The 24317-nt window shown below is 38.8% G+C and overlaps 1 protein-coding gene across 1 annotated transcript; it reads left to right on the top strand.

Moving 5' to 3' along the window:
• Positions 1-16759: 16759 nt before the first annotated feature.
• Positions 16760-17772, top strand: LOC135231378 (olfactory receptor 6C2-like). Its single transcript, XM_064285250.1, has one exon. The coding sequence runs from the start codon at positions 16834-16836 to the stop codon at positions 17770-17772; it is 939 nt and encodes a 312-aa protein (XP_064141320.1). The 5' UTR covers positions 16760-16833.
• The last annotated feature ends 6545 nt before the right edge of the window (positions 17773-24317 follow it).

Below are 24317 nucleotides of genomic sequence, written 5' to 3'. Positions count from 1 at the left end.
GTTGACCTTAATGACATGGATGGGTAAAGCTTTTGGTACCTTCATTTGCTCATGTGCCATGACTCAAAATAAGGAGAAAGAGCTGCAAACATCCGTTAATAATTAGAATCTGGAATTTGCGAAGTATGAATCTAAGAAAGTTGGAAGTCATCAAAAATGAAAGTGAACGCATAAACATCAATATCCTAGGCATTAGTGAGCTGAAATAGACTGGTATTGACCATTTTGAAACAATCATTGTCTGCTATGCCTGGAATGACAAGTTGAAGAGAAATAGTGTTGCATTCATTGTGAAAAAGAATTCAAGGTCTACCCTGAAGTACAATGCTGGCAGTGATAGGCTAATATCCATATGCCTACAGGGAAAGCCAATTAATAAGACCATTATTCAAATTTATGCACCACCCACTGATGCCTATGATGGAGAAACTGAAGATTGTGCAAACTTCTATAGTCTGAAACTGATCAAATATACAGTCAAGGTACACTGATAGTTACTGGTGATACGAATGCAAAGATTAGTAGTTGGAAAGTATGGCCTTACTGATAGAAATGATGCCAGAGATTTCATGATAGAATTTTCATTGCAAATACCTTTTTTCTGCAATATAAACAGTGTCCTCTCAGACCACAAGGACCTCCCTGGAGGGAAAACACAGAAATCAAATGGACTACATCTGTCCTCCTTTGCTCTGAATTGTGGATTAATGGGTAATAGATATAATTGTGGGTTAATGTTAGAACATAGGAAACGGAACTGTTGCAAAAGTGTGAGAAATTGAATAAAGTATCACAGACTACAAAGAACAACAGATAAATATCATAAAATTTTACACAGACCATCTAAGTAAATCCCAGAGACACATTTCCAGGTACTGCAAAATCTTTGAAAAAGAGTACATCAGCCCGTAATCCCACTATGTGTTTCAGACATAAAGGCAGCGTGGTTGAAGAGAAAATTTCCTGGGTAGTAAGTTTTCAGCTTACTTGGGATTACAGTAACATTTCCTTCTATGTCTCATTGTGAAATAGGAAAAGACTGCTTATCTCCGATAAAAGTCAAGCCATGGAAGGTATGCCAAGGTAACCATTGGGAGATACTGGAGGTATTTGCAAAAAGGGGACAATGAAGTATTACTAACTAGTTGAAGGCTTGCCCATTAGCAGAAAACCAGGCTTAAATGCAGTAGATTAATGTGAAAGAGCACTTGAAAGTACCTTACTCAAGATGATAACTTTCCAGGGCTGGGGAAGTAGGAGGTTTATGTGGGAAGTAGGAACTGACCATATGTTACAAAAGTTGAGAAGGAAAAGAAATGGAGGGGAATGAAAGAGAAAGAAACGACAAATGGGAAAATATGTCCTTCTTTCCCACAGCACCTCTCTAAACCCCAAAAGAACCTACTAAGAAGTGTTGACATTATTATGGCATAAAAGTTCGATTTTCATTTCATGTGCTTTTCATAACTGATAATGAGATACAGGTGCCAAAATTAACTAACCAGAACTATGGGATCTGCTTAAAAGTTATCAGTCAACTTTAGGAAATATAGGACATTTCTGACAGTAGGTGAATAAACGCAAAGACATTTTTTTTTAATAATTTTTATTGTGCTTTAAGTGAAAGTTTACAAATCAAGTCAGTCTGTCACATATAAGCTTATATACACCTTACTCCATACTCCCACTTACTCTCCCCCTAATGAGTCAGCTCGCTCCCTCCTTCCAGTCTCTCCTTTCATGACAATTTTGCTGGTTTCTTAACCCTCTCTGCCCTCCTATCTCCCCTCCAGGAGATGCCAACACAGTTTCAAGTCTCCACCTGATACAATTAGCTCACTCTTCGTCAGCATCTCACTCCAACCCATTGTCCAATCCCTTCCATGTCTGATGAGTTGTCTTTGGGACTGGTTCCTGTCCTGGGCCGACAGAAGGTTTGGGGACCATGACTGCCGGGATTCTTCTAGTCTCAATCAGACCATTAAGTCTGGTCTTTTTATGAGAATTTGGGGTCTGCATCCCACTGTTCTCCTGCTCCCTCAGGGGTTCTCTGTTGTGCTCCCTGTCAGGGCAGTCAGAGGTTGTGGCCGGGCACCATCTAGTTCTTCTGGTCTCAGGATGGTGTAAATCTCTGGTTCATGTGGCCCTTTCTGTCTCTTGGGCTCATAGTTATCATGTGACCTTGGTGTTCTTCATTCTCCTTTGATCCAGGTGGGTTGAGACAAATCGATGCATCTTCGATGGCCGCTTGTTAGCATTTAAGACCCCAGACGCCACATTTCAAAATGGAATGCAGAATGTTTTCATAATAGAATTCTTTTGCCAATTGACTTAGAAGTCCCCTTAAGCCATAGTCCCCAAACCTCCACCCTTGCTCTGCTGACCTTTGAAGCATTCAGTTTATCCAGGAAACTTCTTTGCTTTTGGTCCAGTCCAGTTGAGCTGAACTTCCCTGTTTTGAGTATTGTCCTTCCATTCACCTAAAGTAGTTCTTATCTACTAACTAATCAGTAAATAACCCTCCCCCCCTCCCCCCCCCTCGTAACAACAAAAGTATGTGTTCTTCTCAGTTTGTACTGTTTCTCAAGATTTCATAATAGTGGTCTTATACAATATTTGTCCTTTTGCCTCTGACTCATTTCGCTCAGCATAATGCCTTCCAGGTTCCTCCATGTTATGAAATGTTTCACAGATCCGTCACTGTTCTTTACCGATGCGTAGTATTCCATTGTGTGAATATACCACAATTTATTTAACCATTCATCTGTTGATGGACACCTTGGTTGCTTCCAGCTTTTTGTATTGTAAACAGAGCTGCAACAAACATGGGTGTGCATATATCTGTTGGTGTAAAGGCTCTTATTTCTCTAGGGTATATTCAGAAGAGTGGAAATTCTGGGTTGTATGGTAGTTCTATTTCTAACTTTTTAAGATAACGCCAGATAGATTTCCAAAGTGGTTGTACAATTTTACATTCCCACCAGCAGTGTATAAGAGTTCCAATCTCTCCACAGCCTCTGCAACATTAATTATTTTGTGTTTTTTGGATTAATGCCAGCCTTGTTGGAGTGAGATGGAATCTCATTGTAGTTTTAATTTGCATTTCTCTAATGGCTAATGATCGAGAGCATTTTCTCATGTATCTGTTAGCTGCCTGAATATCTTCTTTAGTGAAGTGCGTGTTCATATCCTTTGCCCACTTTTTGATTGTGTTGTTTGTCTTTTTGTGGTTGAGTTTTACCAGAATCATATAGATTTCAGATATCAGGCGCTGGTCGGAGATGTCATAGCTGAAAATTCTTTCCCAATATGTAGGTGGTCTTTTTACCCTTTTGGTGAAGTCTTTAAATGAGCATAGGTGTTTGATTTTTAGGAGCTCCCAGTTATCTGGTTTCTCTTCATCATTTTTGGTAATGTTTCGTATTCTGTTTATGCCTTGTATTAGGGCTCCTAGGGTTGTCCCTATTTTTTCTTCCATGATCTTTATCGTTTTAGTCTTTATGTTTAGGTCTTTGATCCACTTGGAGTTAGTTTTTGTGCATGGTGTGAGGTATGGGTCCTGTTTCATTTTTTTGCAAATGGATATCCAGTTATGCCAACACCATTTGTTAAAAAGACTCTCTTTTCCCCAACTAATTGACACAGGGTCTTTGTCAAATATAAGCTGCTCATATGTGGATGTATTTATATCTGGGTTCTCAATTCTGTTCCATTGGTCTATGTGCCTTTTGTTGTACCAGTACCAGACTGTTTTGACTACTGCAGCTGTATAATATGTTCTAAAATCAAGTAGAGTGAGGCCTCCGACTTTCTTCTTCTTTTGCAGTAATGCTTTAATTATCAGGGGCTTCTTTCCCTTCCATGTGAAGTTGGTGATTTGTTTCTCCATCATATTAAAAAATGTCATTGGAATTTGGATCGGAAGTGCATTGTATGTATAGATGGCTTTTGGTAGAATAGACATTTTTACTATGTTAGGTCTTCCTATCCATGAGCAAGGTATGTTTTTCCACTTAAGTAGGCCCTTTTTAGTTTCTTGTAGTAGTACTTTGTAGTTTTCTTTGTATAGGTCTTTTACATCTTTGGTAAGATTTATTCCTAAGTATTTTATCTTCCTGGGGGCTACTGTGAATGGTATTGATTTGGTGATTTCCTCTTCGATGTTCTTTTTGTTGATGTAGAGGAATCCAAGTGATTTGTGTATGTTTACCTTATAACCTGAGACTCTGCCAAACTCTTCTATTAGTTTCAGTAGTTTTCTGGAGGATTCCCTAGGGTTTTCTGTGTATAAGATCATGTCATCTGCAAATAGAGATAATTCTACTTCCTCCTTGCCAATCCAGATGCCCTTTATTTCTTTGTCTAACCTAATTGCCCTGGCTGGGACTTCTAGCACGATGTTGAGTAAGAGCAGTGATAAAGGGCATCCTTGTCTGGTTCCCGTTCTCAAGGGAAATGCTTTCAGGCTCTCTCCATTTAGAGTGATGTTGGCTGTTGGCTTTGTATAGATGCCCTTTATTATGTTGAGGAATTTTCCTTTGATTCCTATTTTGCTGAGAGTTTTTATCATAAACGGGTGTTGGACATTGTCAAATGCCTTTTCTGCATCAATTGATAAGATCATGTGGTTTTTGTCTTTTGTTTTATTTGTATGGTGGATTACATTAATGGTTTTTCTAATATTAAACCAGCCTTGCATACGTGGTATAAATCCTACTTGGTCGTGGTGGATTATTTTTTTGATATGTTGTTGAATTCTGTTGGCTAGAATTTTGTTGAAGATTTTTGCATCTATGTTCATGAGGGATATAGGTCTGTAATTTTCTTTTTTTGTGATGTCTTTACCTGGTTTTGGTATCAGGGAGATGGTGGCTTCACAGAAAGAGTTAGGTAGTATTCAGTCATATTCTATGCTTTGAAATACCTTTAGCAGTAGTGGTGTTAACTCTTCTCTGAAAGTTTGGTACAACTCTGCGGTAAAGCCGTCCAGGCCAGGGTTTTTTTTTTTGTTGGGAGTTATTGGATTACCATTTCAATCTCTTTTTTTGTTATGGGTCTATTTAGTTGTTCTACTTCTGATTGTGTTGGTTTAGGTAGGTAGTGTTTTTCTAGGAATTCATCCATTTCTTCTAGGTTTGCAAATTTGTTGGAGTACAATTTTTTGTAATAATCTGATACGATGCTTTTAATTTCATTTGGATCTGTTGTGATGTGGCCCATCTCATTTCTTATTCGGGTTATTTGTTTCCTTTCCTGTATTTCTTTAGTCAGTCTGGCCAATGGTTTATCAATTTTGTTAATTTTTTCAAAGAACCAGCTTTTGGCTTTGTTAATTCTTTCAATTGTTTTTCTGTTCTCTAATTCATTTAGTTCAGCTCTAATTTTTATTATTTGTTTTCTTCTGGTGCCTGATGGATTCTTTTGTTGTTCGCTTTCTATTTGTTCAAGTTGTAGGGACAGTTCTCTGATTTTGGCTCTTTCTTCTTTTCGTAAGTGTGCATTTATCGATATAAATTGGTCTCTGAGCACTGCTTTTGCTGTGTCCCAGAGGTTTTGATAGGAAGTATTTTCATTCTCATTGCATTCTATGAATTTCTGATTCCCTTCTTAATGTCTTCTATAATCCAGTCTTTTTTCAGCAGGGTATTGTTCAGTTTCCAAGTATTTGATTTCTTTTCCCTAATTTTTCTGTTATTGATTTCCACTTTTATGGCCTTGTGGTCTGAGAAGATGCTTTGAAATATTTCGATGTTTTGGATTCTGCAAATGTTTATTTTATGACCTAGTATATGGTCTATTCTAGAGAATGTTCCATGTGCGCTAGAAAAAAAACTATACTTTGCAGCTGTTGGGTGGAGTGTTTTGTATAAGTCTATAAGGTAAAGTTGGTTGATTGTAGCACTTAGGTCTTCCGTGTCTCTATCGAGCTTCTTATCCTGTCCTTCTCTGAAAGTGGTGTGTTGAACTCTCCTGCTATAATTGTGGAGGTGTCTATCTCACTTTTCAGTTCTGTTAAAGTTTGTTTTATGTATCTTGCAGCCCTCTCATTGGGTGCATAAATATTTAATATGGTTATATCTTCCTGGTCAATTGTCCCTTTAATCGTTATATAGTGTCCTTCTTTATCCTTCGTGGTGAATTTAACTTTAAAGTCTATTTTGTCAGAAATTAATATTGCTACTCCTTTTCTTTTTTGCTTGTTGTTTGCTTGATATATTTTTTTCCTTCCTTAGAGTTTTAGTTTGTTTATGTCTCTAAGTCTAAGGTATCTCTTGTAGGCAGCATATAGACGGATCGTGTTTCTTTATCCAGTCTGAGACTCTCCATCTCTTTATTGGTGCTTTTAGTCCATTTATGTTCAGCATAATTATAGATAAGTATGTGTTTAGTGCTGTCATTTTGATGCCTTTTTATGTGTGTTGTTGACAATTTCATTTTCCCACTTACTCTTTTGTGCTGAGACGTTTTTCTTTGTAAATTGTGTGTTCCTCATTTTCATAGTATTTGACTTTATGTTTGCTGAGCCGATACGTTTTACTTGGTTTTTATTTTGAGTTATGGAGTTGTTATACCCCTTTGTGGTTACCTTAATATTTTCCCCTATTTTTCTAAGTAAAAACCTAACTTGTATTGTCCTATATCGCCTTGTTTCCCTCTCCATATGGCAGTTCTATGATACTTGTATTTAGTCCCTCTTTTTGATTATTGTGATCTTTTACATATTGACTTCAATGATTCCCTGTTTTGAGCATTTTTTTCTTTTTAAAATTAATCTTAATTTGTTTTTGTGATTTCCCTATTTGAGTTGATATCAAGATGTCCTGTTTTGTGACCTGGTGCTGTGCTGGTATCTGATATTATTGGTTTTCTGACCAATTTCCTTTAGTATTTCTTGTAGCTTTGGTTTGTTTTTTGCAAATTCTCTAAGCTTGTGTTTATCTCTAAATATTTTAATTTCACCTTCATATTTCAGAGAGAGTTTTTCTGGATATATGATCCTTCGCTGGCAGTTTTTCTCCTTCAGTGCTCTATATATGTCATGCCATTGCCTTCTTGCCTGCATGGTTTCTGCTGAGTAGTCTGAACTTATTCTTATTGATTCCCCCTTGTAGGAGACCTTTCTTTTCTCCCTGGCTTCTTTTAAAATTTTCTCTTTATCTTTGGTTTTGGCAAGTTTGATGATAATATGTCTTGGTGATTTTCTTTTTGGATCAATCTTATATGGGGTTCGATGAGCATCTTGGATAGATATCCTTTCGTCTTTCATGATGTCAGGGAAGTTTTCTGCCAACAGACCTTCAACTATTATCTCTGTATTTTCTGTTATCCCTCCCTGTTCTGGGACTCCAATCACAGGCAAGTTATTCTTCTTGATAGAGTCCCACATGATTCTTAGGGTTTCTTCATTTTTTTAATTCTTTTATCTGATTTTTTTTCATCTATATTGGTGTCAATTCCCTGGTCCTCCAGATCCCCCACCCTGCATTCCAATTGCTCGAGTCTGCTTCTCTGACTTCTTATTGAGTTGTCTAATTCTGTAATTTTACTGTTAATCTTTTGGATTTCTGAATGCTGTCTCTCTATGGATTCTTGCAACTTATTAATTTTTCCACTATGTTCTTGAATAATCTTTTTGAGTTCTTCAACTGCTTTATCAGTGTGTTCCTTGGCTTTTTCTGCAGATTGCCTTATTTCATTTCCGAGGTCATCCCTGATGTCTTGAAGCATTCTATAAATTAGTTTTTTATCTTCTGCATCTGACAATTCCGGGATTGTATCTTCATTTGGAAAGATTTTGATTCTTTAGTTTGGGGAGTTGTAGAAGCAATCATGGTCTGCTTCTTTATGTGGTTTGATATCGACTGCTGTCTCCAAACCATCTCTAAGATATGGTAGTGATTTATTCTATATTTGCTCACTGAGTCTTATCTTGTTTTGTTTTCTTTCAATATACGTAGATGGGCTACTAGATTTCGCTGTCTTGATTGTTGTAGCCCTTGAATCACTTATGTCCTATTACCAGTTGGTTTTGGCTGTTACCAGATATATAAGCCTAAGAATCCATTCACTATTCTTGAGTAGAATCTGATTTTGGGTCATCAACTGTATGGTGCAGACTGTCACCTATCCACCTAGAGATGTAGTGGTGATAGTTGTGTGCACCAGATTCTAGTAGCAGCTGGGGTTCACACTCTGGGGGAGGGGAGGTGGCAGGATGCTGACAGGCTTCCCCCAAGTGCCAGTGAGGTAGGTGTGTCTCTATTCCTAAAGCACTTTTGTGAGTGGGCTCTGCAGCTGTACCTTAGGCCCCCAATGCAAGTACCTCTACAGACTGGTAGATGTCACCCTCCTTAGACCCCTAAGGCAGGAGGCTTGGTGGTCTGGGGGAGCTTCAGCCCTCAGTTCCCCATTGTGGGTCAGTGAGGGCTCTGTTGAATAGGCAGAGATATCAGACCTGGGAAACTTGTCTTTCCAGTAATCAGCTAAAACAATTACACTCAGATCCCTATCAGAATTGCCTTTGCCACCTTGTTCCCTGTAGGGATGAAAGCCCAAGACTGTGGATCACATATGTTTGGCTAGAGCTGGTTCTGTGTTTTTAGTCCAATTAGGGAAGGATTTTTGGTCCCTGGGTTTTTTGTAGCTGCTACTCTCAGGCAAGGAGAATGGGTTAGGAAAAGACCAAAAAAAAAAAAGAAAGAAAAAGAAAAGAAAAACCACAGCGCACTTCACTCTCTGGCTCAGGAAATTCCAATGTTAATGAAGCCACCTGGGAAGGGGAGGGGAGGGTTCAGATGAATACGAGAAAGTAGCACCCCGGAATATAGTCAGAGTTACTTGTCTTGCTTGGGATGACTGTTTTATCTGAGATTCCCGAGGGACAGGTTGACTGTGTGCACTGGCTGGGTAGAGATTGCCCCCGAGGGTCAGGTCTGCATCCCATGCTTGCACTGTCTCAGAAACTGTGGTCAGTTCCTCAGCTCCCAGTCCAAAGCCCAGTGCCAAGGTTCCCCAGCTGGGACACCACACTCCAGGCTCCAAAACCAGTTGCTGCCTCCCGGTGATTCTCCTCCTGTCAGCCGCGTCACTGTGCTGCCTGTGTGCACTGGCTGGGCTTCCCTCGAGGTCACTTCTGGGGGCTAGGGCTGCGTCCCATGTTTGTGCCATCTCAGGATGCCGTGCTCAGCTCCCCTGCACCCAATCCAAAGCCCGGCACCAAGGTTTCCTGACTGGGACACTGGCTCCAGTCTCCGAAAACAGTCGCTGCTTCCCCGTGATTGTTCGTTCTCTGTCTCTGTCACTCAGGTCAACTCTTTAGATCTGTGTTTGATGGTCAGGGTTCATAGATTGCCATGTATGTGATCGATTCACTTGTTTTTCCAAGTCTTTTTTGTAAGAGGGATCCAAGGTAGCTTCTACCTAGTCAGCCATCTTGGTCCCCTAGACATTTTAAAAAACACAAAAAAATTCAATCGGTAATCACGTAAGGAAAAGAAGCATATAAAATACACGGAAGAGAATGTACTCTCACATTGGGATGTGGTTCAAACAGTTCAATGCCACTATAAGAAACACAAATTTAGAAAGTTAGTCTAAATGACAAACTTTTTTATGAGACTTTGAGGTATATAGGAAGATATGGAGGAGATAATGGGAGGAGACAACATGAAGAAAATAAACCATGTTACAACATATGAATTTAAGAACCCTATTTATAACGGTCAGTGGAAGGTTTGCCAAGACATGAGTTTTAGCAACTTTAGTGTGCTTGTTATGCTCTACCACCTGTTACCACTTAGGAAAGAAAAGGAAACTCCCACCAAACGCCTACCACAGATTCAAGGCAGAGTTTGGATTCCATAGGGGGGTGGGGAAGGGCAAAGATCTTGAGAAAACCTTACTCGCAAGGCCCAGGCACAGAGGGTTGCCTAAGATTAAACCTGGACAAGGGCCTTAGAGACACTCCCTGTGCCCACCACAAGCTAAGCGTGATGAACAATAAACAGCAGTCTATTGCTGGAGGAGTGTGCAAGACCTTTAGAGCGAGAACTTCTCTGTGACCCAGGTATGAAAGGAAAGCTGAAAACTGAGCAAACATCGTGCTGTTGTTGTTGTTAGGTGTCTTTGAGTCGGTCTGACTCAGAGCGACCCTACGTGCAACAGAACGAAACACTGCCCAATCTTGCACCACCCTTACAATTGTTGTTGTGTTTGGGCCCATTGTTGTAGCCACAGTGTCAATCTATCTCATTGAGAGTCTTCCTCTTTTTCACTGACCCTCTATACTACCAAGCATCATGTCCTTCTCCAGGGACTGGTCCCTCCTGATAATGTCCAAAGTATGTGAAAAGAAGTCTTGCCATCCTCCCTTCTAATGAGCATTCTGGCTGTACTTCTTCCAAGACAAGAGAGCAGAGGTGCCATCCCGGTGGACCTGGAAGGAAGAACTGAAGCCCAGGGCTAAGGGACCTCCACCCAGAATCTACAGCGTGTGACCAGCACCCAGAATCTGGAGGGCAGGACCTTTGCTTAAATAGTCTTAGATAATAGAGGATACTTTTCAAGATTTGAGAGCTAACATACTGTGTTCTGCTGGCTTGCTTGGTGCCTGTTATACCTACTTTACTGTCAATTTCTTCCCTTTGTATTGGAGATGTCTACCTTGTGCCTGTTCCACTGTTGTAACTTGGAAGCAAATAACTTGTATTCCAGGTTACAGAGATGAAGAGGAATTTTCCTCCCATGACGGAATTTTCATTTAAGCCTTTTGGGATATATGATGGAGTGAATGTGTTTTACATGTGGGAAGGACATGAATTTGGGGGGATGTTAAAGATTGAAACTTGTCTCCCCAAAATATGTGTCAACTTGCCTAGGCCACGATTCCCAGTATTGAGTGGTTGTCATCCATTTTGTCATGATGTAATTATCCTATGTGTTCTAAATCCTAGCCTTTATGCCTAAGATTGTGTTAATTTTTGGGAAGTGAGCTGTCTGTTATGTTAATGGGGAAGGATTCGAGGCAATTATGTTAATGAGGCAGGACACAATCTACAGGATTATGTTGTATTTTGAGTCAATCTCTTTTGAGATATAGAAGAGAAGAGGGGGACCTCATTAACACCAAGGAAGAAGAGCCAGGAGCAGAGTACATTCCTTGGACCCAGGGTTTCTGCTCTGAGAGGTCCTAGAACAGGGGAAGATTGATGACAAGGGGATTATCCCAGAGCGGACATACAGAGAAAGACTTCCCCTGGAGGTGGCATCCTGAATTCAGACTTTTAGCCTACATGGTGAGAGAATGAATTTCTGTTAAAGCCATCCACTTGTGGTATTTCTGTTATACCAGCACTAGATAAGTAAGACGCTGTATTCATGATATAGTACATTTATGATCATGTGTTTTTTAACTGAATATGATATATATCAAGAAAAAATTTATTAAAACACAATAATTCGGCCTTCCTTCAAATGAAACACACAGAGAAGAGGGTTGTAACAATAGATTTTACCAAAAGATTAACGGTGGAAAAATATTAATCTTACATGGATTCTTCAAAATAATAAAAAGTAAAATAATTTACACACTTCTCAGCTAATATTATAAAATTTGTTTCACCTTGATACCAAAAGCTATAGAGGACAATACAAAGAAGAAATAATTGAAGGCAATCTTGCACTTCACCATATATGAGCGGGAGAAAGGAGACTGTCCAGAAATGGCAGCATAGAAAATAAAAACAAAATTTTATTCATGTTAACAGGGCAGTAATAAGCTTTATCAAAATGTCAAACATGTCCTGAAATCAGTTCTTGTGATCCAAAACTTTCCATTGATTCATATTTCCAAGAGTAGTTCATAGCATACCTGAAAAAAGATAACTAGAAAGGGAAAGGATGGAAACACAGACCAAGTCATTAGGAGAACATCAAGTCTAGAATTTAAATGCTGATAGTTCTCTTAAATATTGGGGAAAGGAACAAGTTTAGTGTGAGGGAAGAAGCAGGATTTTTGTATTCAAATAAATTTTTGTTCAAAACCTTCAACCCCACCATGTGACCTCTGACTGGCCAATTCTCTGCTTCCCACTTTCCTCCTCTGTAAAATTCAGATGATTATTTTTCACACTATATGAGATTTATGTCAAAGATAGATAAACTGTGTTAAGTTCCAAGCACTGCATCTAATTCTAGGGGAAATAGAAAGATTCAACAAAGAAGACAAAATGGAATTCACATGGCATCAGACCACCTGCAGTGTCTGTGAGGACACTGTTCCCACTGCCACCTATGCTGTTGCATTGTTGATTCCACTGTTGATTCATTAGTAACATTTTCAATTGGGTCACTAAGGACTATTTTGTTGTTCAACTCAGATGCTCCCTGTGAACTGGTAGCAAACTAAACATATAAATGTTGCTACCGTAGAATATACAGGTAAACCTGTCTCCCTGCCCCAGGAGATCAGATGTACCTCTCTGCCAAACCCAGGGAGAAAAGTTCCTTTTACTCTGCACCACTCTTTTGTTGCTTTTGAGCTAACAGACTACTGGGAAATCAGGAAATCAGGTGCCATTTGAGATTTGGCAAGGGAAGAGGAGGCTGAAACTGGTCACAATGTATTAGGAGCAATGAAATGTAGGTGAACACTGTCTGATGTAAGACTTACTTGAGAGAGAGAGAGTGTATGTGTGTGTGTGTGTACATGTGTGCACTTGTTTTGAAAGAGGTCAAGGCAGCACTGAAGAGAGGTGAAATGTGAGTTGGGGACTGAAGAAAAACAAAGCTCCTCGCCAGCATCATACTCTTCAAATTTTGGTTCCATCAAGGACCCCTGATGAAGTACTCTCAGAAAAGTAAGTCTGCAATTGTTGTGACAGACTTTTCCACATTCTCTAAACAGGGAGGGTAAGAAATGTGGAATTTAGTTAATTGTAATTGATACTGCAAAACAGGAGTCAACAGTTATTTTCAACGTCTTGTTTTTCTGAATAAACCTGATATCAGAATTTTCCTGCCATCATCACTTTATCCTTTGAAAGGGCCACCCATAAATATCAGTTGAGGAGACTTTTAATATTTAAGAGGCAAAATATGAAAGACAGAGGCAAAGACACTTCCTCCCAATAATATCCTCTGCTGTTGTTTTGGTTATGTGTCTGCGATCTGATTTTCAACTCATAGCAATACCATGTGATGGAACACAACTGCCTAATGAGGTTTCCTGGGCAGTAATCTTTATGGATGCCGATCACCAGGGTTTTTTCCATAATGCTGCTGGCTGGGTTCCAATCATCACCATTTCAGTTAACATCCAAGTTCTTAACCATTGCGTCACAAGGGCTGCATTAAAAATATCTTCTAGTGTCATAGAAATCAAAAAATACAAATTACCTTACAGAGAATCTGGCCTTATTATCGACCTGTTATTTTAACATCTTCTTCCACTTTGGGTAGCTAACCAATAGGTCAGCAGTTTGAATTCACCAGCCCCTCCTAGGAAACCCTATGGGGCAGCTCTACTCTGTCCTATAGAATTGCTATGAATCGCAACCGAGTCAATGCCAAGAGGTTTGTTTGGCCACTTTGGGAAGGGAGGGAGGTGGCATTCATTTCTTGAATTTCAAATGTTCTGGACCTTAAGACGCCTTCTTCCAATGAAGACTGAGTGAGGTTTGTTCCAGACACACGTAAGATCAAGGTGTCTGAAGTAAATAAAGGAACTCATTAAATAGGGAATCAATACAAGAGAAAAACTGAATCTCAATCACCCTCACAGCTCCCAAAGGGAAGGTGACAGGAGATAGCCTTACATAAGTTAAGCCTTCAGGGGCTACCCATCGATGTTAATGAAAAACACTACCTATGGGAAGGTGGTAAAATGTATTGTTTATTTAATGAAATTGTTGTTTCAAATTTTGATGCAAATAATAAAAAAAAAAAAAAAAATGTGACTTTCTACTCTCACAGCAACCTCTGCTAATTAAACCAAAGGAGACCATGATATGGATGTAGGTGGACAAACCAGCCTTAGAGCCAAATGCTCTGCCACTACAAGCTTAGCTTGTTTTTAAGAAGTAAAGTGGACTGAAAAACTTCAGGAATTAAAAAAAGATTATATTAGTTGTTTAACACATTAAATTAAAGGATATTCAAATGCTTATGTCATTTATTTCACAAGTCATTTCCCTCAAAATTAGAGAATAAAACCAAACGAAACGTATTGCCATTGAGTTGATTCCGACTTTTAGTGACCTTATAGGACAGAGTAGAACTGCCCCATAGAGTTTCCAAGGAGCACCTGCTGGATTTGAACTGCTGACCTTTTGGTTACCAGCTGTAGCACTTAACCACTATACTACCAGGGTTTCCCAAAGAAGAGGATAGGAGTTTTAAAACTGGTAACAGGCAATAACATTAAAGCCTAAGAACTTTATAGCAGAGGGAATGTTGAAGTAAGAACTTCAATAGCCAGTATAAGGATATAAGGTACAACTGTTAACAGAGTCTGCTGCTAAACAAAAGGCTGGCAGTTTGAGTCTTCCCAGAGGCTCCTCAGAAGAAAAGCCTAACAATCTACTTCCAAAAACTCAACCATTGAAAGCTCTGTGGAGCACAATTCAGATTAGACACAAATGCAGTCACAGTGTGTCAGAATTGACTCAACAGCAATTGGTATTGGTAATATGACAGGAGGGAAAGAAGAAAGGAAAGAGAATTCGGTGTGTGAAATGAACCTGACCTATCACTCAGTCATGCCTAGGAAAATCTTCTCTCTGCAGCTTCCTAGTACTGGGAAGATACCCCCTTTCCAGTAAACCATTTCTACCGTGATCTGAAGTGGGTTTTCCTGGTCATAAACATGTCTATGAATCCTGAACAATACAACTTGCTACTCAGCTTATAGTGAGAGCTGACATTACGAACTCTAAATCCATCCCCCCCCCCACAAAAAACACACTGCCATTGTGTCAAATCCAACTCATATCCACCCCGCAGGACAGAGTAGACCTGTTCCATAGGGTTTCCAAGGCTGGAAATATTTACACAAGCTGACTGCCAATCTTTCTTCCATGGAGGGGCTGGTAGATTTGAACCAATGAACTTTTGGTTAGCAGCCAAGTGCTTTATCCACTGTGCCACCAGGGCTCCCACATAATAGCCTACAACAACTGAGAGAAGACAGTAAAACACAAATCACCACTAAGAGGGATTGCCAAGGAAAAGGCGTGAAGTAGTTATTGCCCTAAAACCAAAGTTGCATTTTTCACTGTTATCTCCTCTTACTACATCCCTAAGCACGCAGTAAAATGGAATATTATCTCCCATCAAAAGATGGAAAGCTCCTTTGGAGACACACTTATTCATGGTTAGTTCTTCAGACTCTGATATTAAATATTTATCTGAAGAAGTCAGTTTTTATTATTTACTTGAGCAAGAGAAAAGAAGACAAAACAACTTAATACATTTTTAATTCTCAATTGGGAGCACATATATTGGGTAGTATTGAGTACATAGGGTTTCCCTATAAAACCCTGAGTTAGGCCTAAAATTGCTCAATTTATAATCAATTCCACAAATAAAGCACAAAGACATCTTAAGAACCAATATATTATTTTTAGGTAACTGTAACCCAAGAGACAATGCATTTACCAGCTCTTCTTTTGCAGAATGGATACTTGAAGCACCTAAATGCAACTTGAATCTCACCAAAGGCAAGATTTATTTGAAAGGGAAGAGATCACTCTGAGCCATCCTCTCCCACAACTAATGGGATTCCTGAGAAAACATGAAATAGTAGTGTGCAGGGAAGCGTGAAACTCCTGGGAGGAGATGAAAATGGTAAACTTCAAGGAAAATGTGAGTTTTACAAAACCTGTTAATAAAAATTCGTCCATTTGACCAGTTTGTTACTGAACGATGCTTGGGCAAGTTACATTTCTCAAGAACTCAGAGAATATATGCAGCAGGGTAAGAGGGCTGGTGGGAAATTAGTGGGGAGAGGTGATTTGAAGAGAGGAGCAGCAGCAGTTGTTGAAAGGAGAGGTCACTAGAATATTCAGAGACAGATTCTGAAGACTGAGTGCTGCTCAGAAGAGCAGGGAGGTCGATCTCACTGGCAGGGAGAGCAAGTACCACAGACCATTCCCTCTGGGATATGGCCACGCCCCCAAACGCCATGACAGGCTTCCTCAGGTTTATTCTCAAGTCCCAGGAAAAGGTTTCTTGTAACTCTTCAGGAAGCCCTCTACCTAAAAAACACTTTTACTGGTTTAAAAGTGCTTTCATGTACTTAAAAGCAGAAAATACACAACAAACATGCCTTTGTATTTTAACTTTTTGTTCCTAATTGGGGATCATTTTAAATACAAAGCTGTTATCCAGCCCTTTGCGTTTATTTTATTTCAAAATACAGTCAGAGACCAGAATAAAATACTCCTTGACGAATTCTTCTGTTTCACAAAAGTGGAGCTGAAAAGACGGCGGGGAAAAGCAAAGAAAAGGAGGCAGAAGAAAAAATGTAAAAAATAATGGAATAATCTGTAACATTGATCAGACCTATGTCCTTACTCAATGATAATGAGAAACAGCATAGGAAATGAGATACATGATTCCTGCTGTCTGTTTTCATTTGACATCTTGTATAAATATCATTTCTAATAAGGCAATTATAAGCCTTTGATTCATATTTAATTATTTCAAGTAAAATTGCACAATCCAAATGCCAAATGCATTACGTTAATACTGATTGCATCTTTCATTCATGCTCCATGCTGGCATCATGTCACTTGTGTCTTCAAGTCCAATCATTTTGACTTGACACAGGAGGTCATGACAAATCACACAGTGATAACAACATTCATCCTGCTGGGGATGACGGAGGACCCAAAATTACAACTTGTGCTTTTGGTATTTTTATTTCTCACCTACTTTTTGTGTGTGGCTGGGAACATGACAATTGTCACTCTCACACTTTTGGATTCCCATCTTCAAACTCCCATGTATTTTTTTCTCCGAAATTTCTCTTTCTTGGAAGTCTCATTCACCTCCGTCTGTATTCCCAGATTCCTGTACAGCCTGACAACTGGAGATAAAACTTGTACCTATAATGCTTGTGCCACGCAATTGTTTTTTGGTATCCTCTTTGGAGCAACTGAGTTTTTTCTCTTTGCTGCCATGTCCTATGATCGCTACGTGGCCATCTGTAAGCCCCTACATTACACAACCATCATGAACAACAAGTTCTGCACTACACTCCTTCTCTGCTGTTGGATTGCTGGCCTGTTGATTATTGTGCCCCCTCTTTGCATGGGTCTCCAGCTGGAATTCTGTGACTCCAATCTCATTGATAGTTTTGGTTGTGACGCATATCCTATCCTACAGATCGCCTGTTCAGACACAGAGCTTATAGAAAAGGTTGTTTTGGCTTTTGCTGTGCTAACACTGATTTCTACCCTACTGGGTGTGCTTCTCTCCTACACATACATCATCAGCACCATTCTAAAATTCCCTTCTGCCCAACAAAGGAAAAAGGCCTTTTCCACCTGTTCTTCTCACATGATTGTGGTTTCCATGAGCTATGGCAGTTCCATCTTTGCCTACATTAAACCTTCAGGAAAGGAAGGAATAGCCCTTAATAAGGTGGTGGGGCTGCTCTTTACTTCAGTTGTCCCTATGCTTAACCCTTTCATTTATACACTACGAAACAAGCAGGTAAAGGAAGCCTTCAAAGACACCGTAAAAAGGATTGCATTTCTCATAAAGAAGTAAGAGATTGTTGATGTTTTGAGGCTAAGTTTTGTTTAAATCTGAATAACCCATGAACATTTTACAAGAATTTGCCCAATATAAAGTTTCTTTCTATTCTGTAGATTTGTCAAACTACCTATCTCTTTGAACATTTTGCTCTCATAATTGGAAAAAAAAAATCAAGGTACTCAGTTCTCTTTCATATCTATTCATTCTGGTTTTACCATTAACGCATTTATCTAAGACTCGATTGTCCAGGTGCTCTATTTTGTAAAATGGAAATCAAATAAATAAAATCTAGTTCTGTGGCCATATGGCCTACTTGTGATGTGGATTCTAAAACCCAATGAACATTTTCCATTTGAGAACACTTCAATGTCTAACTTCCAATTTTTCAAGAGTAATTAAAAAGTATCTACTGAAACTTAAAATGTGATACAGGACAAAATTTTGTACTCCAGACCTCTTCTTTCATTTTAAAATTTTCAGGATATTCCTGGATTATTTTCTGGCCCATTTGCAGGATTAAATAAAAGGAGTTAATGGGACAATCATAAAGATTGTGCAGAGAGCTTTCATCTTTCTTTTCAACGAATTTATTCACAAAAAAAGTTTCTACTGGCTTATGTGAAAATTATTTGGATCTAGTTCTTCCTGACATATAATATAAGTAGAGAAGAGCAGGAACCACTTTCAAGTGTTAGATGCCTTGTACTGACACTGACAGTGTTTACAAGTCTCAAGGAGAAAAAGCCCTGAATTTGGAGACAAGATATCTAGACCTTCATTTAATAATTTCTTCAACTATCCAGAATTCCATTATACCTTGTGCTAATGAAAATGTTCAGAGTCAAGAAGATTAGTAAAACAACAGATAGTTTTCCTAATTTGAGAAGAACATATAAATGGGCATTTGGTTGGTTAGCATAGGCGGACTTCTGAAAATCAAATCCAAGCATAGTGTGAAAAAACTGAATGGACCTAAAGATGAAGGAGAAGAAAAGATAAGGAGGGAGAATAATATGAGTAACTTGGACCTACCCATTGTCATCCGGTCGGTTCTGTCTCATAATGATCCTATAGGACAGAGTAGAAATACCCCATGGTGTTTCCAAGGAGCTGCTGGTGGATTTGAACTGTCGACCTTTTGGTTAGCAGCCAAACCCTTAACCACTGCACCACCAGGGCTCAACTTGGACCTAGTGACTATTAATTCTTTCCATAAGATAATAAAAGCCTCTGTCCATTTTCTAACTTTCCAAAAATATTGTTTATACTTCTATGTACATATACGAATGTTATTTATATTTAATGAATATCATCTCATTGCTCAGATATACTTTATAACTTCATAACGCTTTCAAAAATTCATAATAAGTCATGTCCAGAGAATGTGCATATGTGCCACACACTTCAAAACTGGAGGCAAAAGGGCTTTGTTATCCACAAAGTTTCTCATTTTCTCATCTAAAAACCAAGAAAACTTCAGTGAATGTGTTAATTTCCTTTTCGATAATTAATCAAATATGAGTCTATAATATGTGTATATTCACTTAGCTGTTGGGTTAATTAATTATTTTGCCTGAGTTGTGACTCTATAGCAAACACACTTTATATACGTAAATCTAGCTGTGTCCAATTTGTAAAAGCTTTGGATGAAGGTAGACAAGGTTGAATACCTTCTGGACTTTCAAAGAGATAAGCCTGCCCCGTTGACCTTGCTGGGCCTGAGTGCCGTTGGATAGAACCAATACTGCAAATGCAGGAGGTTCATGAAAGATAACCACTCGGCATCTATCCTGGACAACGAGCTTCTCACCTCTAATTCATCCGGTCACCTCACTGAGAGGGAACACCAGGGGGCGGCATTTTACAGGTCTTTCAAGTTTCAGCAGGAGTTGGAAGCACAAAAATAAATGGGGTCACTCCTAGGTACATCTGTGCTTCCTAAAAATTACCTCAGGTTGTACTGGAATTTATCTTGGCTTTTCACCCTCCACAGGTTCATCAGAATATAGTAAGAATTCTGTCATTTAATTGTATGTGTAGGGTGGAGAAATTTCTCAAGGAGGGGAAAATACCTTAGATGTAGACAATATTAAAGAATTCCTTCCTGAAGAAGGGATGCCTATTCATCATCTCTACACTAGCTGTCATTGTACAATCAGATTTCACTGTGTGACCTGCGCTCTTTCTGTAAGAAGTCTCCAAAAGATCAACAACATAAAACTGTGCATGCTTTTAATATTTATAAATTATATCCTCATTGCACCCCAGAACATTTTCTCCAGCAATTCTTGTGAAGTCACCTACCTCCTTTATAATGAGATATAACCCAGTTTGGTGTCATAGAGCTCACTGCTCACTTGTGATTGTTATCTGAACTATTAAGGAAATGAAAGCGTGGCCATGAAGATCCTTAAGGTACATGGTGAGAGAAGAAGAGAGAAGAGGAAACATATAGTTAAGGGAAGGAGGAAAAATATTTCTTCTGCTTCCACACTAGACCTGTCACCATCCCTTCATTTGTTCATTCAAAAGTTATGTGCTGAGTGATTACTATGTGCCACAGTGTGGTTTTAGCACTGGAATACAGCACTGAACAGATGGGACAAAATTCCTGATGTCATGGAGGGTATGTTTCACTCTCAGAAGAGAAAAAGTGGATTCTCTGAATTCTAGCGGAGCCTCCTTGGTTCATCCCTTTCCCTTGGGCCTTAAAACCTTCTTTGATTACGGGCCTTGGGAAATCAAAATATAACAAATACAAATCCTCAAATTAAATGACAATGATTTTATCACGCTGACTAAATTCAGGGCTGCTTGAATGATTGATTTGAATGGAAGCTTGGAGATCACTTTTGCAGTCCAGTCCATACAATGATTCCATTCAACCCTATGTTCCACGTCTCCTGATTGACTCAGCCTGCAGATGTCCTGTGTTAGATGCTACCATTGTCCCATCCTCACCAGTCTCTCTGTGACTGCTTTTCTCAAAAATCTATTTAACTTCTGTCCCTAAAGATGGCAACAAAAGCAACATTATCCGTTCAGAATCAAACCCTCCGGGAACATACTGTTTGTCTGCACAATAGGCCCTGAAGTGGCTGTTCTGCAGAGAGACATAATCTTTATTATTTGGATATTTAAAACCCTGCAAAAAGAGAATGTATCATGCACTGAGTAATCAGCATCATTTTCCTGAAAATAGAAGAAGCCCTAGAAACTCTCTGACATTCGAATTAGTTTTTGTGTATCATTTCATAAATAACTATTCAAAGTATGGCTAATATTATGCATAGTAATATAGAAAATTCAAAGATGTAAATCTGCCTCATAATAACAACTTAATATACATGATGTACACCATGGAAAGTTAACAAAACAAGAAATTTCACAAAGCAACAGAGATTGAAGGGCCACATACAGGACACAGATCATGAGTGTTTTCAATACAGAAGAAAGGTCCCTATGATCAAGGGAAATAATGATAGCTTTTATGTTATTTATTATGTGCCAGACACTGTTCCAACATGTAAGACAATAATAGAATGCAATAATAGAAACAATTAAAAATCCTATGCATCGTATATTATTATCAATATCAATATGTCATTATTAATAGTTATACTGATATGCTATAATGATTATCCTCATATTACAAACAAGGAAACTGAGGCACAGAATCAAGGTCAGACACCTAATAGAGGGGAAAGATAAGTGTCGAACCCAGGTAATCTGGATCCAGAATCCATGCACGTAACCAGAATACCATACTGTTCAGTAGTTTGCCATGTCCTATGAGGGGACAGGTGGAATTCCATTTACACCTGGGAGAGATTTATAGAGACGTAAAAGCAAGAACAGAACATTCTTGAGAAAGAAGTGAGTCAAGGACACACATAAATTCTTATGTCAAAGAAAAATGTTCATCTGAAAAAGATACACAATATATAAATGGCTCATATCCTACAATAACTGATTAGTAAGAAAAATAAATGAACCCTGAGCGTGGACAAATGAAAATATACTACCATTGACAGAAATATGTAATTCTGTCATTACTCTGAGAAATTTCGTTGCCTAGAAGATATCAAAGAGGCAAGGCTTGGCAGTTTGGAACAGGTTAACTAGGTTATAGGAAAAGCAGCTCTCCAGATAGAGAATTAGTATTGTAGCTTTTGATCATTTCTAAAAATTGGCCTCCCTCCCTTCCTATGGACTCATTTCTTAAATTCTCTACTCATATCCTTGCATGACCATCTAAAAATTCCTTTAAGGGTTTTTGTTTGTTTGTTTTTCTTTATAGACCTCTTCAAAGGCTGTCTATTGAGGAGAGATTAAAGTCAAAGTTCCTTAAAATAGCATTCCAGGACTTCTGTAATCTGACCTAAAAATTTCAGCACACTCCCCGACTCTAATAACCCCTCATATCTTTTTTTAAGCCACATGAAACCAGCTCTTTGCAATGCATTCTTAGCCCGGAATATCCTTCCCCCTATTGTCCATTCTTTAAGGTAAAACACTTCAAAGAGAACTTCCACAAAACCCACCACCACCCCTTCCAATCAAGTTGGCATCTATGCACATTTACTTTCCTTCCTGTTGCTACAGAGGGAAACTGATATATAAATTTGCAATAAATGAGGTAGGATTGCCAACAAAAAAACAGTGACAGGCATTATATAACAACAGATTTTTTCCCAAGGGTTTTTAGATAATGTATTTTTCAAGCTTTTTAGATAATGAGAAAATATCTGAAATTGTTTTCCCCAATAACTGAGCCAACTTGCCAGGTGGCAAGAAATATGAATGGAGGATATATAGAGTAAGAGTGTTTAGGGAGGCAGAGGAGCCAATTTCAAGAAATAATAACTGTAGCACTACTTCTCCATCTAAAGAAATGTTTTTCCCTATTACCTACTACTCAATCTGCTTCAGGCAAACTGCTCAAACTGGCCTTTTTGGTAGCTTCCAGGCAGCAGGATAACTCAGAGGGGAAGTAAAATCCACTCCTCCCTGACTCTCTGTATGTACTTGGGTATTTTTTGGTTTTTGGTTTTATTTCTGCCTTTTTTCCTTTTTCTTTTTGTCTTTACTCCCACATATTCAAATACATTTCTGTGGACATAACTGAGTAGGCCACAGTGATTCTTTGATACACTAGATGAACAATCTGTGCTCCTATCAAATGGACGGCAGCTGCTTTGGTTTGCTTTTGGATCTAAGACCATTCCCTCCCCTCCCTGCACAATAGACCTGACGTCCACTCACAAAGGCAATGTACCCATTATTTTCACCCATCTCTTCCACCAGTCTATTAGGCCATTACCATGACCTTACAAACATGCATGTAATTTATTCTAAAATTGCTCTCTTATCTTCACCAATGCTTCACCTACTCTCCCATTTCTCTGTGGGATTTTTCAGCAATATTTCTGTAAACAGTTATCTATATTCCCTACATTGCCTAAAAGTATGCCATCAGAAGATAACACAATAACATTTTTTAAATGCTGCAATTGTACAAAGTAGAATTTCATAGCCAGAGAAATATCTTTCAAATATGAAAATAAACTTCAGACATTTTCAGAACAAAGAAAAGGAAAAAAACAAAAGGCAGAGAACATGGATGGCTAGCAAACCTGTAGTAAAAGACATGTTAAGGGAGCTCTTCATGAGGAAGACAAATTACACCACATGAAAAACTGGAATTACACAAAAGGACGAAGAGTGCAGTAAATGGTAAATATGTGTGTAGTTTCCCATAGATCAGGGTGATTGATGTTGTTGCTTTTGTTGGTAGCTGCCATCAAGTCAGACCCTGACTAATAGAGACCCCATACACAAAAGGGATCTGACTCTTGTGATCCATTAGGGTTTTTTTTTACAGATTTTTGAAGGAGCTCACTGGGCCTTCCTTTTGGGGGTGATTGGTAAGGCTGAAATGTACCAACATACCAATTCCAAACAAATGGGCATTGTTTGGGGACTATGAACAATTATATATGTGGTGATTAGTACAGTGTTTTTAAATAAAGAATCGTAGAGGAAACACATGACCCCTGAGCAACTACAGTAGCTATTTGTGCAATGTTATTTGTTATGGTCAAGAATTCTCTCACATTATTGAATGAATAGATCTATTGAAGTCCTGAGGTGAAGAGTGATCAAAAATCCTATTTAATGTATAAGACTTTTGGGTGGTGGTTGCTAACTGAAGAGTTGGAGGTTCCGGTCCACCTATATGTACCTTGGAAGAAAGGCTTCGCAATCTACTTCCAAAAAATGTAGCCACTGGAACCCTAAGGAGCGAGGTTATACTCTGACACGCATGTGGTCACCACATGTCAGAGTCAGCTTGAGGACAACTGGTTTCTAACCACTGGTGGGTGGAAGAATGTTTTTTTCATTACCTGAGTAGAGTAGAGTGAATTGCTTTTATATGGCCATTCCAGCCATGGTCTTGTAACGTCCACAAAATAATTGACTGGGATAATGCAAGTGAGGTGTGTAAAACACTTGCAGAACTGTGCAAATGAGGTGACTGTTCCCTACCAAGAGGA

This window comes from Loxodonta africana, chromosome 4, assembly GCF_030014295.1.
Source record: "Loxodonta africana isolate mLoxAfr1 chromosome 4, mLoxAfr1.hap2, whole genome shotgun sequence".
Lineage (NCBI taxonomy): Eukaryota > Metazoa > Chordata > Mammalia > Proboscidea > Elephantidae > Loxodonta > Loxodonta africana.
The sequence above is the reverse complement of the archived record's forward strand: the minus strand, read 5'-3'. Positions and strand labels throughout refer to the sequence as shown.